Source organism: Ostrinia furnacalis, unplaced genomic scaffold (assembly GCF_004193835.3).
Source record: "Ostrinia furnacalis isolate ACB-3 unplaced genomic scaffold, ASM419383v2 OfSCF4279, whole genome shotgun sequence".
NCBI lineage: Eukaryota > Metazoa > Arthropoda > Insecta > Lepidoptera > Crambidae > Ostrinia > Ostrinia furnacalis.
Genome location: NW_021134518.1, coordinates 260,868 through 274,027, shown reverse-complemented (window position 1 = coordinate 274,027; position 13,160 = coordinate 260,868). Strand labels below are relative to the sequence as shown.

The 13,160-nt window shown below is 40.3% G+C and overlaps 1 protein-coding gene across 1 annotated transcript in view; it reads right to left on the bottom strand.

The window, feature by feature from the left end:
- Positions 1-7,371: 7,371 nt before the first annotated feature.
- The window catches only part of LOC114359265 (serine/arginine repetitive matrix protein 1-like), a gene marked incomplete at its 3' end in the record, with an annotated part of 53,767 nt that continues 47,978 nt past the window's right edge, over positions 7,372-13,160 (bottom strand). The window contains exons 2-3 of the mRNA XM_028313572.1: positions 10,964-11,107; positions 7,372-9,119 (exon numbers count right to left, since the gene is read on the bottom strand). Of these exons, the coding sequence (XP_028169373.1) occupies positions 7,372-9,119; positions 10,964-11,107 (1,892 nt within the window). The remainder of the gene's footprint in view (positions 9,120-10,963; positions 11,108-13,160) is intronic.

Below are 13,160 nucleotides of genomic sequence, written 5' to 3'. Positions count from 1 at the left end.
GTCTAGTTTATGGGCAGCTTTATGGGCAAATAAAAAGAATAGTCTGTGGACCAGATGATGCGGAGGCGGACGCTTCTGGTTCGCACCAATTTTAGCTCAATAAAAAAGTTTGATAGGACCTATTGAGTAATCTGTGGTCGGTGGATAACGCTTGAGGACAACAGTGCTAATAACCAAAAATTAACATACATTAAGAACTACGTAAACTAAATATTTACAAATAAAATTAAAAAGTATGTCCTGCTGTCCAATCAAAGCGACATGGTGCCCAGAATGTTGGCTGCATTAGAATATAGTAATCATTATTTCTTACATACAAATAAACACATTATTCTTGTATTGTTTTTAGTTAGTTTTCAGTTTATATCAGCATCAGTTTACATATTTTCAAAGGCTGTAGACTTAAAAAGCCCTACTGTACAAATTAGTACTTTTCCAAAAAGTATTTGTAATTAGGAACCATAGTTGGAGACGGAAAATCCTTGACTATGTTTTATTTTGTAGCCAATATTAATATAACTTCAATAACTCTCTGCAAACGATAAACATAGTTCCTCAAATACAAATATTTTCCTTGATTTCGTTGAAATACATAGCTGTTATTAACTCTTTCCAAGGTTTGAAAACACAGATTGATTTCCACTTTCCACGAATACAGTGCGGTGGAAATTGCCGTCGTATTAACTAGAGCCGGGTATTACCGGGTATCCGGGCGGGCAGCCGGCCCGGATACCCCGCCGGGCATGGAAAATATTATGAGAGATGGACGGCAAGTTTTTTTAATGTTTTTTCTTAGAATAAGGTGGAAAGTGTTCGTCAAATGAAAACAACCTTAGGCTTAAGTTGATTGTTTCATTATGTTTTGTTTTTGTTTCATAAATTATGTTTTGTTATAAATTATTATGAACTAGCTTTCCGCCCAGGCTTCGCCCGCGTGGAATTTTGTCTGTCACAGAAAAACATAATCGCGCGCGCTTTTGGTGATTTGCAAGTCTTGTGGAAATATTGGTAAGTAAATTAATTGTAAGGTAAAGACTTGTATCAATATAATTTATTGTAAGTGCGCGACAAAATTATCTTGTGATTTGTATTTGTCTACCTATCTCGAAATAATACTGATGTCCCCTGGAGATTCAGTCAATCTTTTTGTAAGTGACTAGTCAATATTTTTATGATAGTCATTGCAAATTACTGCTAGATGAGGTTCATTTTTAACCTCGAAGCTATATTGGCATCAAACAGCCGGATTCGTTATTACCGGGCGTCCGTTCCGGTCCCGGACAGGTGATGGACCGGATATTTGGTTAATGTCATAACCGGGTAGGAAAAACATTTGCATGATTATAACAGCTTAAATTCTGTCGACTAAAGCAAATCTTATTTTACTTTGTCCTTATGAATTGGATGTTTTTAAATGTAGAGTAAGTTCTAAAAGATTTTAAATCAGATTTAAAAAAAAATGATCCTTAGTTTCTAGACTTTAGCTTAACTACAAACCATTAAAATCTTACGAAAATAATCAAGTTAAATAATTTTAACCCCAGTCACCTTTATTATGAACTGATAGCAAATTACGTGATTTACACAAATCCAACACACTATCCTACATAACACAGGAATATACGAGGAAAATAACAAATTACCTAAATACATAGTAAATAATGATTCACAGCGCACGTGTTGCCCTACAGCGCCCTCTATGCTGCGCTTGCGCATGCCTCAGTTTGTTATTCCACACATAGCTGACACACATACACAGACACTTGCTGTGCGTCCGGCACATGTCAAACTTATTTTATTTTGTTCCTGCTATGCAGCATGACGTCAAACAGCTTTACTGTAAAGGGAACAGCTGTAAAATTTTCAGCCACTGATTAGTAGTTTTGGGGAGAGACTAAATCGAATCTTCTATCGAATCGATAACATAATTATGGCCATTTTACTAAAACAATTCCTATTTTTCTTTAATAAGTTTATTTCACTAAAATATCGAGGACGACAGAATTTCCAGCATTATGTAACTGTTTTCAGGATATTTAAGGTTTATGTGCTATAAATTGATAAAATCTGTCAATAAATGGTCTCTACATTAATCCGTCTAGGCATGTGTTCTGTCTACATTAGACGCCAGCATATCAGACTATACTTTATACTGCAAAATCGACTCTATTTCAACTGTTTAAAGATGTAAATGTTTGTGACAAAGAGCCCCTTAACTGTTCAATTTAACTTTGAGATACTGTTGATTAACACTTTGTGATTAGATGCGGGTCCCACCCAACCTAAGACAGTAACTGTTATCCGAGACAACAAACGAAACGTATCAGGATAGGGGTTGATCTTTCAAAATGTATTTTAAAGGATACAGTGCTTGAAAATATGTAGGTATTATAAAATAGTAAAACCACCTCCCTTTCCCACCACTGCAACTTCTAGTCCTGTGTAGCCAGGATCTACAGCTTGACCGCCAATAAAAACCCAACCAGTGAAGGTCAAGTTTGTTCCGGGGGAAAGTTAAATTAAATAAAATGGTAAGTGATTGCTCTTAAATACATCTAAACCTAACCTCCAAATAGAAAGTCTAAAGTCTAACTTAACCATCCAGTGCCATAAATGCTTGCAATAAAACTAACTAAATACCTTTTCTCTCGCGTTGAGGACAGTTTCTTCCGACACATTCCTTCGCAGACCTTTGAATAACTTCATTGTAATTATATCAAACAATAGCCAATTAAAAGATTTTGTTATTTAAGAAGAACACGGTTCTACGGCGCGGAGTTTTTACAACTAATGACGTAAAGCTTTGTAAATGTTAATTAAAAATTCCGAACAAAGACAATGAGTATTTTTTTTTCGTTAAGAGGAAAGAGGGTCACCTCTGCTGTTATATTCAAATCTCTGAATGACACACATCGTATTTCTGAACATTCTTCCGTGTATAGTAAATATTATCCGTATATTAGTATAGCATTTTGTGATGTTTTTTGCCACAAAAATTGCCTTTCCTTTCCCAGGCCAAATGCCAAAAATCATTAATTTTTTTATCACGGAATTAAACATTAATTAAACCTAGTTATGATTATGATAGTTATGACTATGAGTCAATTCTGATGAGTTGCAGTTGAGTATTTAAAAGTTTTGTTAAAAGGAACATTAGGTTTAATCTTATACTAATTTAGTGCCTGTTTGTGTAGAAACCAATAACAATTAGCTACTACAAACGTATTATAACACCTCATACTGTTTTTCATCTCGTAAAAACTTAACGACTACGCAATTGCAATGTTTTTGCAGTTCAAGTGGTTATAATGTCAGATGGCGAAGGATGTGTGCGTATTGACCCTAACGACGTTAGTTGCAACAATTTGTTTACAATACAAGGCCAGAAGTGCAGAACCTAACCGGTTGTTTGTAGTAATGCGCAGAATTATATTGTGAGCATACCTTACAATTACATGCTAGGATTTATGCTAATGTAGTAAATGAGATTAATATACCTAAGTACTATGATTTATTTCATTGTAAGTAAGGAAAGTTATTTAATAAATGTAAAATTTTCCTGATGACGTAAACTTCATATTTCCATAATTCAAAAAATTCACTAATTTAGATGATATGAATTGAAATCTGTTGAAGACGCTAATTAGTACAACAATGTTAACAAAAAGTGAACATTTATTTAGTAGTAAGTATTTCAGGTGAGTTTTAATTAACTGGAGTTACAACCTTGACTTCAGGTTTTATGAGCCGTTATCGACATTTGACATTTTAATTAGAATCGAAGCAAGAAACTAAAAGCAATATAAGTTGGGGAGTCTTAACTGAATTTTAATATTAATTAACTATGAGTGTCAAAGTCAAAGAATTTATTTGCAAAGAATAGGTAGGTACACTAGTTTAGTCCCATCTGAGAATGAACTTCAAAATTTCCTAGTCGAGTTAGCCTTAACGCTACTGGATCACTATACAGGGTGTCCCAAAAAGTAGTGTCAAGCCGAAGCCCAGAGGTAGAGCATCACTAGGGCTATCCAAAGCACCATGATTTTCGATAGTTTTCGAGTTATTTTTTTACAACATACAGGACTTTTTGAGACACCCTGTATAACAATCTATGAGTTTAATATCAGAATTTATGGTCAGGATTACCTCCTACAAACATTACGCTTCATTAAATTACAAAACAGATTAACCTACTCAGTAATATCATTTACAAGGAAGACTCGAAGTAAACGTTTATGTGATTCATGCTATTATGAATGCTAATGTAAATTGCGCACAGCATTAAATTGACTATGTGTGTCAACTCAAGCCTACAGTGAATAGAAGACACCCAAGACCAGTATGCAAAATAGTAGTCATAAATACCACACACAATATTGTATGAAACCTTCAATATGCTAAGCATTCCGATGAAGCGCACTCTCTCTACCGCATTTGTTTACAATGTGCGCGCGCGCAGACTTAGGCATAGCCTGGTTTAAATTTTAATCCAATGATGCAGCTTTCTTCTTTTATTTGTGCTTATTTAAAGGCGAAGAATATTGCAAGAGACCAATCAACGTGGAAACTACCAAACACGCATATCAGCAGTTTCAAAAAGACTGACAATGGTGACTGATTTTGCTTTTTCTCAGCACGTAGTTTTTCTCGAAGCCGTTATAGGGTTAAATTATGTAGAGTCGCGCAAATGAGCTTGTTAAAAGCTTAATAGCAAAATAATTATGTTACTGACATGTTTTGTGATCATTAAAGTTATAACTTAGTTTAAGTCTCATAAGACTTGATCGAAACAACATACGAGTATTTATCTCTTACTTAATAAAGTTAAGTAATTTGCCATATTATAGCTGATGATTTTCTGTGTATTGCATGGAAATCAAATACCAATGTAGAGTCTAAGATTTCGCGAATATCTCACTGCGAGTCAGCAAAGTGAATTGAAGAGAGAGTGGGTAGTAGAGCTAAAATCTCGATTCAAAGTCGACTATAAATCAATCGACTTCAAACAGATTCCATTCGGTGCTTATTTTACTGATATAATATTATTATTGAAGAGTAAATTTTTGCATTGATGGTACTCTTAGGTCACGTGTTATTTTAGAGCATGAGTCAGGATTTCAGGAATTCTATGAAAAGAAAACACAAGCTATTCCTGGATTAAAAGAATTCTATCAGCCGATACTGCACCTATTGGATAGGTAAATCATTCAGTACGTTATTCAATTTTAATACTCATAATAATTAATTGGCTATAGCTCATTTTGAAGTAGGTACTGTGTAAATGACGAATAGGTAGGTAGTAGCATTGGTGACAAATTCCATGTTATCAATTTGAATAAGCATGAATAATTATAGGCGTACCTAATAATTATGTTTTTGAAGGATACGTAATTAAGTCGAAATCAAAAATTCCTAATTACATAGTTAAAAAGAATACGATGAAATGTGAAGCACGTGAGCATTTTTACGAAATTTGAAACTGAAGAGCAAAAAAATCTTAGTCAATATTTACCCGATGTCTCTACAATGACAGACAATGGGGTTTAGGCAGTTTTTGTAATAATAATTACCTACCATTATTCTATTGACCTTACTTTTTATGTCAATAATTGATTAAAAAATAGAAAACGGTGTTCTTCATTCCACTTGAGTAGATATTTAACTACTTATTATGAAATAACTTGACATAACACTACTCGAGGCCAAATTGTACAAATTTGGTCATGGCCAATGGCCGAGACAAGAGTTGTATGGAATACTTGAATGGGCTAACCTAGAAAGTCTAGGTGTTGAACTATGTAGGCAAAAACAGTAAAGTTGACATGCAATGTTTTGTTAAACTCGTACGTATTCATAGCGTTGTAGTTTAGCGCGTGTGTTTCTGTCTGTAAATGATATAGAAAGGATAAAAGTTTGTTACATTTGTATTTATTATTTGATATTACTGCTTAATTTTGCTGTTAGAGTTTCTTTAATTTACAGGTTTTGTGTGGTATAGGTATGAAATGAAATGAAGTAATGTGTTTTGCCTTGATAAAGTGATGTCTTTACATTCCTATCAATAAAAACTTATTTAGACATCAACTTCTTTTATAATATTTGTGACTCTACATTTCTGTTAACGATTTTTAGCTATATCATCGGTTCTTTTACTTTTATTTAACAATGATAAAGGTTAATTTGGCAAAAAATGACACCGGTAGGTAATTGATTTCGAAGCGTTAGTTGTAAACAAACCGATGTTATTTTTCTTCCTTATTGACTTGTAAATGCATACTGCAAATGTCATTAGATGATCAAATAAGCTATTCGCAGCAAGAATGACATCAGAACTGCAATCGTGTTTATCTGATTAATATTTCATAGGTGACACCCAGTATGCGATACAAGGATAACCATTTATTACCATTACAATTGAGGCCATCTACGTACGACAATCTTCGTCTAAGGGACCCCACAAATTGTTGGACATTATTTCAAACGGTAACTATTTTACCGTGGGAACTTTTATAGAAAAAAATATCAGTCTTTTGTTCGTAAAGGCAAACATAGTCCACGCCAACATCAAAGACACCAAAGGCAGATAATGACTCGTTTCAAGGTAGTCACCAGTCATTCTTGTCTCCATTATCGTGCATTGTGCACAAAATAAGAACAAATGATTCGTTAATTGGAAGCGTTTTTATTACCGGCGGCTCCTACGTCGCCTCCATTCAATTGTTAAGGGCTTTTTGTTATCTAATCCGAAAGCCATTCAGCTCCCAGTTTTTATAAATCACTGTCTGCGCTTGTGTGATTATCTAACAATGGGATTTCTAACAGCTGTGACGCATAGCTCAGGGCTAGGTCCCAGACTTAAGGTCGGGATTCCTGTGCTGGGGCCCGGCGCAGTCGATAGCAGTCGCAATTATAGCGCGCATGCTTTGATAAAACTACAGTTACGCCCACCGCGTGACGGATATGGCGGCCACAATGCGGTGCAGATGTGCGCACTTTCACCTCCGCCCTGTGCTAATGCGTGTGAACGCGGTGGCGTAATTGACCCTCTCGGGACTTAGCCGCTCGAGCTTATTACGTTATCTATTTCATGCCCCATGACAGCTGTTACGTTCGAGGGTTCAACGACACGCTAACAACGATTTCCTATTGCATTATTTGTAATAGAGACACCATTGCGGTTTCAAAAGCACGTACTTTTGCCGCACGTGATCTAGGCGGCGCTTTCGCCGAAGGCATCTGGCGTGTGAAATGTAGAAATACATATTAAGCTGTCGCAAAGACGCGCGGGTCGTCGGCCGGCATCGATCGCGCTGTTTGTAAACATTGCGAAAGACAGGCCGGCAGCGAATAATACCGAGAAAAGCGACTCACCTGTACTGTCTGCGCGCTGTCCTTGTCGAGAAGGAACTCCATAGACTTGTGCGGGCGAGGGGCGCGCTGGTCCGGCGGCGCCAGCGCCAGCAGCGAGCGCGCGTGCAGCACCGTGCGCTGCGTGTCCACGTCCGTCTCCAGCACGCCGGGCGCCGGCGCGGGCGGCGGGCGCGGCCGCGGCGGCTTGTGCGCCACGCCGCCCGGCGCCGGGGGGCCCGCGGCCCGCGACACGCCCTCCTCCTTCAGCGGGATGCGCACATACTGCGGCCCGGCGGCCGCCGCGCGCGGAGCCTGCCCCGCGTCTGCCGCCGGCGGCGCGCTCCCGACCGCCCTCCCGTTCGCGCCTGCGCCCCGACACTTTTTCTCCTTGCGCCCCGAAAACCTGAAGTTCGCGAACCTCGACAGGAAGCCGGCGATGCGGCTGCGCGGCGCGCGCGCGCCCGCGTCGGTCATGGCGGCAGCGCGCTCTGCGGCCGGCGCGCGCGCCTGCGCCGCCCCCACCACCTCCACCTCCGCGTCCGCCGCGTCGTCGCTCGCGGTCGTCTCGCTCTCCGTGGTGCTCGCGCTCGTCTCGCGCCAGCTGACCTCCGCCACCACGGGCGAGAACGTGACCCCCTTCGAGCCCGCCGAGATCGAGCGGACGGGCGGCGTGGCGCCCGGCGGCGGCGGCGCTACGAGCTGGAGCGACGCCCGGAGCTCCTCCGGCGTCTCGCGCTGCGGCGTGGCGCGCGCTCGCAGCTCGGGGGTGGACCGCACTCGCGCGTCGCCCGCTCGCAGCGGCGTCGACGTGAACGAGGGCTCCCGGATGGGGTCCGGGGATGGCGTTCGAGGCGGGGAGGGCGTCGCCGACTGGGGTTCCATCCGTCGTCGCAGCTCGTCGAGGACGTCGTCCCAGACGCCCCACGAGTCCCGGAGTCGTCTCGCGGTTAACACTGACAGTTCGCGATCGAAATCGCCGCTCTCCGCGAGCGCCCGCCTCGCGGTCTCGTCGAGTTGTCGCGCGGTGGTTTCCATTTCGCGCGCGAACGCGAGTTCGGATTCGGTGGTGGAGTCGCTTCCGGCGCTCGGCTCGCGGGCCGGCGACGCGGCGGGCTGCCGCACGACGACATCGACGGGCGGCGGCGGCGGGGGTGGGTCGCGCCGGGTTCGCGGCGGAGGCGGCGGCGGCGGCGGCAGGCGCGGGCGGCGCGGGCCGCCGCGGTAGTCCAGCGCGGTCAGGTCGGCCACGCTGACCGTGAGGCTGTCGCTGACTTCGAACGTCTGGCGGAAGTGCGCCCGGTGCGCGGGCACGTGGCGGCGCGGCTCGGCGCACACGTCGAGCTCGGCGGGCAGCGAGAGGGCGCGCGCGGCGCGGCACGGGCGGCGCTCGGCACTGGGCGACGCGAGGCAGGGCACGCTGCCGGCGGCGGGCGGCCGGTGCGCTATTTCGGGCGGGCGGCGCTGCGCGGGCGGGGGTCGCCGAGAGCGTTCACTGTAGCCGCTGTCCTCGCTGAGGTTCTCCGCGGAGAGATGCGTCCGCGGCGCGACAGCGCGCGCCGGCGGCGGGGAGGCGGGCGGCGACTCCAGCGAGTCGGGCGACAGGCTGGGCGAGGCGGGCGCGGCGCAGGAGCGCTCGAGGGACTCAAACTGCGCTAGGCTGGAGGAGCGCGAGAGGGAGCCCGAGCTGGCGGGCGAGGAGGCGCGCTCCCGCCGCCGCCGCTTCGCCGGGCAAGCCCATTCTCGCTCCGATTCGCTGTCCTCTGACCCTGCTGAAAATGTTTGATTCGGTTACTTCTTTCTGTTTGCAGTAATATTGTTCAGGAGTGCGTCGGCTGTGACGTCGGTAATGACAGTGACACTAAATGTAACGCGCGGTTGTTCTATTTTGGATCAAGTCCAAGATTTGTGATCGCATCGCATTGTTGCTGCCAAAAAATTGCTTCACGAAACCAATAACGTCATCTCATTAGAATCATTATTTACATAGTGTTAGCATGCATAAATCACAGCATTGAAAATACTATAACCACCATCATCAAAGACAAGAGCCGAAAATATAAATCGACTCTACCTCCACAAACTAAACATTAAAACTAGGGTTTAGCGCCATCTATGTTGCTTAGTTTAGACTTAAGCGTTTACTTGAGCAGAGTGAATGGCGCATACAAGCATGCTAAGTCAGGTGCTTTGCTACTGAACGTAGTTCGGATGCGTTATACTAGATGGCGCTGTTAGCTTTTAGTTTAAAAAAATGGCTCTATTTTATTTTTTTATTCATAAAGTTTACAAACTATATTCCTAGTAGAAGGTACCTATTTTGAAAACGATACTTAAAAATTTATTGTGGAATTTAAAACTCCTGAAATCACCCGGACCGCCAGGACCGGGCCAGGCAGAAGGTTGTTCTCATTCTAGCCTATTATAAAATGAGTAATTAGACTCATGTCCGTTTTCACCATCAATCCCTAATTTTTAAGTGACCCCTATGGTAGCTAACACATTACAAGAATTTTGTTTTCATAAAGGCCACTTAAAAATAGGGATAGATAGTGAAAACTAGAGTTGCCGCGAATAGTGGTTATAGCGAATAGTCGAATACCGATTATTCGCCATTCACTTTGGCGAATAGTCGAATAACTCGACATTACTATTCGACATAAAAAAAAAAATTATTTCTAATTTCTTCTAAGGTTGTGAGAAAAGAAAACAATAAAGTTAAAGAAATCTGTTTCATGTTATACATACCTACTTATGAAATTGTTACGCTCCCATTTTATGCATTGAGCATACTCATTTTCTTTCATCAGAATATTGTGGTAAATAGAAAACCGATGTTTAAAATAAATGTAATTCCAGTTTTTAATTTCATCATCATCATCATTTCAGCCATAGGACGTCCACTGCTGAACATAGGCCTCCCCCAATGCTTTCCATGTCGACTACCTTTACGATGTCGTCGTTTCTAATTTACTTTTAAATTATAAGTACATTAATATCTTGTACTTTGTTAAATAAAAACGGTTGTCATAATTAGAGGCACTAATTATAAATTATACATAAGAAACTGATTCCTAAATTACAAGAACAACGGAAATTGTGTCTTTTTGTTTTTTTTTATGATAAAAATGTTAAAATACATATTTTCAGCTCAGATATTTTCTTAAACCTAATAAGCATACGTAAATAATACTTATAATTTTTACTAATAATTTTTTTTTTATTTGTTTATTAGGGTATGTCATACCCCCACCTGGTACGGGACGTAACTTTTAGTCACCTGGTACACGGAGGGTTAATTTCATGAATATGATAGGCACAGGTACATAACTATTACAAATAATAATTGATATTGTGTATTGTTTTATTAGGGAAAATAATAAAAATATGATTATTTTTAACTCGTTACTTTTTTGTTCACTAAAAGTTTATTTTAAATGACTATTCGCCGAATGCCGAATAATACTATTAGCTATTATTCGGTATTCGACGAATATCAAAAAAATGTCGAGTAATGCCGAATACCGAATAATAGCGAGTATTCGCGGCAACTGTAGACTGAAAACGGGCACTAGGCCACTATAGTTTCTTCAAAAATCATGGAATAAGATCTCACCAGCGGCTCCTCGCACGTGTATAACGGAGTCCGCGTCAGAATCTGAGAGCCAGGTGGCGGCCGAGGAGCGCTCGGAGCGCAGGTCATCGCTCGTCTCCTCCACTATCGTCTCCAGGTACAACGCGTGTGTGCTGCCAGTTTCACCTGCAACAAGGAGATTGTACTTTATTAACTGAGACATAGGAATTATAATTGCTTTGTAGAAAGCTCGTAAAGGAGAGGTAAAGGGGAGTATGTTCTCGTTCTCTGTGACTTAAGAGACGCTTACGCATAGGTTAGCTTTTTTAGCCTATACAGGGTGTTAGGTAAATGGGTATATGAGCCGACACTAGCCCATGTTAACATGGTCATATAAATGGTATGGTGAAGTCAGAAAATTGATATCTTTATTTTAATTATTTTAATTTTCATACAATTCGGTTTTTATAAAATTTATTTTGTACGAAAATTAAAAAAAATAAAATGATGTTATCAAATTTCTGACTTCACCATACCATTTATATAACCATGTTAACATGGGCTAGTGTCGGCTCATATACCCATTTACCTAACACCCTGTATAAAAGAACGTGGCGTACCCACCTAATCAAAGTTTTGGCACAGATAATATAATACTAGTGTTTTGGTTTTTGCTCCTGGGACTCGCAATAAAATCGTCCTTTGACAAATTATTGATATCCACGCAAGAAAAAACGTAAGCAGAAGATTTTTTATAATTATGTCCACACTGAATAAAGGAAAAACTGAAAAAACATATTTACAATACTCTTCCAGCACTACCAGAAAATATGGCAAGGCTCTTTTTACGAGATGACAATGTTTTGGTCCCACACAAGTTATATTCAACACAATATTGAATAGTTTTTAACAAATGAAGCCGTGTGAATATGCAAAATATTTTTTAACGAGCTGAATATACATAATAGACAATTAATATGTTTTATCGGTATACTGTAGGTATTAATTAAAATTCCTCAATTTGTGAGAGTATGTTTGACTTTTAAATATCTTAATTAGGTAGGTATAATATAAAAATGTAATGTACTTGTCACATTTAATAAATAATGTATGTCGAATTTCATGAAAATTCATTCAAGTTATTTTTATACATAATTTATTGACTAATTCATTGAATTAATTGAACCTGATCGTCAAAATAAAAAGTGACTTAATTTAGAAGTAGATGCTACGATTTTATTACTTTGTTTATTTATAAGTTGTAGAATATTAACATATTATCGTACGATTCGTGTGAAATTAATGAATTATTTATGTAATTTGCTGTCCAGACTTTAGGTGCGATTAAGATTTTTTAATTATCATCCATCAATAACAAAACTCCATTTGAATAACACAAAGATACTTTCTCCAGTTTATGATCAAAACACAACTAATGTAGACACAGTAGTCTCTACATTAGTTGAACTAATTTTATTAAAAAGTCTTAAAATAATTGTTTCAGATATCCGCTTACAGTAGAGTATGTAAAAATCAAAGGTTATAGAGCTTTAATAATGCATGTTACGAGAAATAAATCCCACCAAACACATTTTCATGGAAAATGTTGCCAAGAAGAATCGCTCGCTCTTATTGTGAAAAATTTATCATGTAGAGCCAAGACTATCATAAAACGCCCTACTAAACAAACTCTACACTTTAGATAAAATATTATGTGCACTGTCGTTTCGCTATCTTCTAACTGATCATTACCTTTAATTCTGTTATACCTTTGTTTTACCTGTCGTTCGTTTTGTACTGGAGGGAAATTGAACCTTAACCTCGAACTCCTCCTATGTTCTTGTGTTCTTAATTTCGTTGCGGGTCCAATGACAGTTTAACTTTCCCCCGGGACAAACTTGACCTTCACTGGTTGGCTTTATATTTGACAGTGAAGCTGTAAATCCTGGCTACACAGGAGTTACAGGTGGGAATAATTCCGTAACGAAATGGCCAAGTCACATACTTTATTTAAATGCTAGTTTTTTCAAGGTATCGGTTATTATTAACAGTTAACCTACTGTACTTTTCTCAATTGTTATCAGAAGCTGACGTAACATGATATATTAGTCATACAGCTACTGACACTGGTCATTGAAGAACAAATTCCCACTCTATTACAACCTCTTCAAAGTATAAATTCTAACACAACTTCTGTGTAAATAATACACCTGAAAAACTGTGCGTTTGAGAGAAAGGA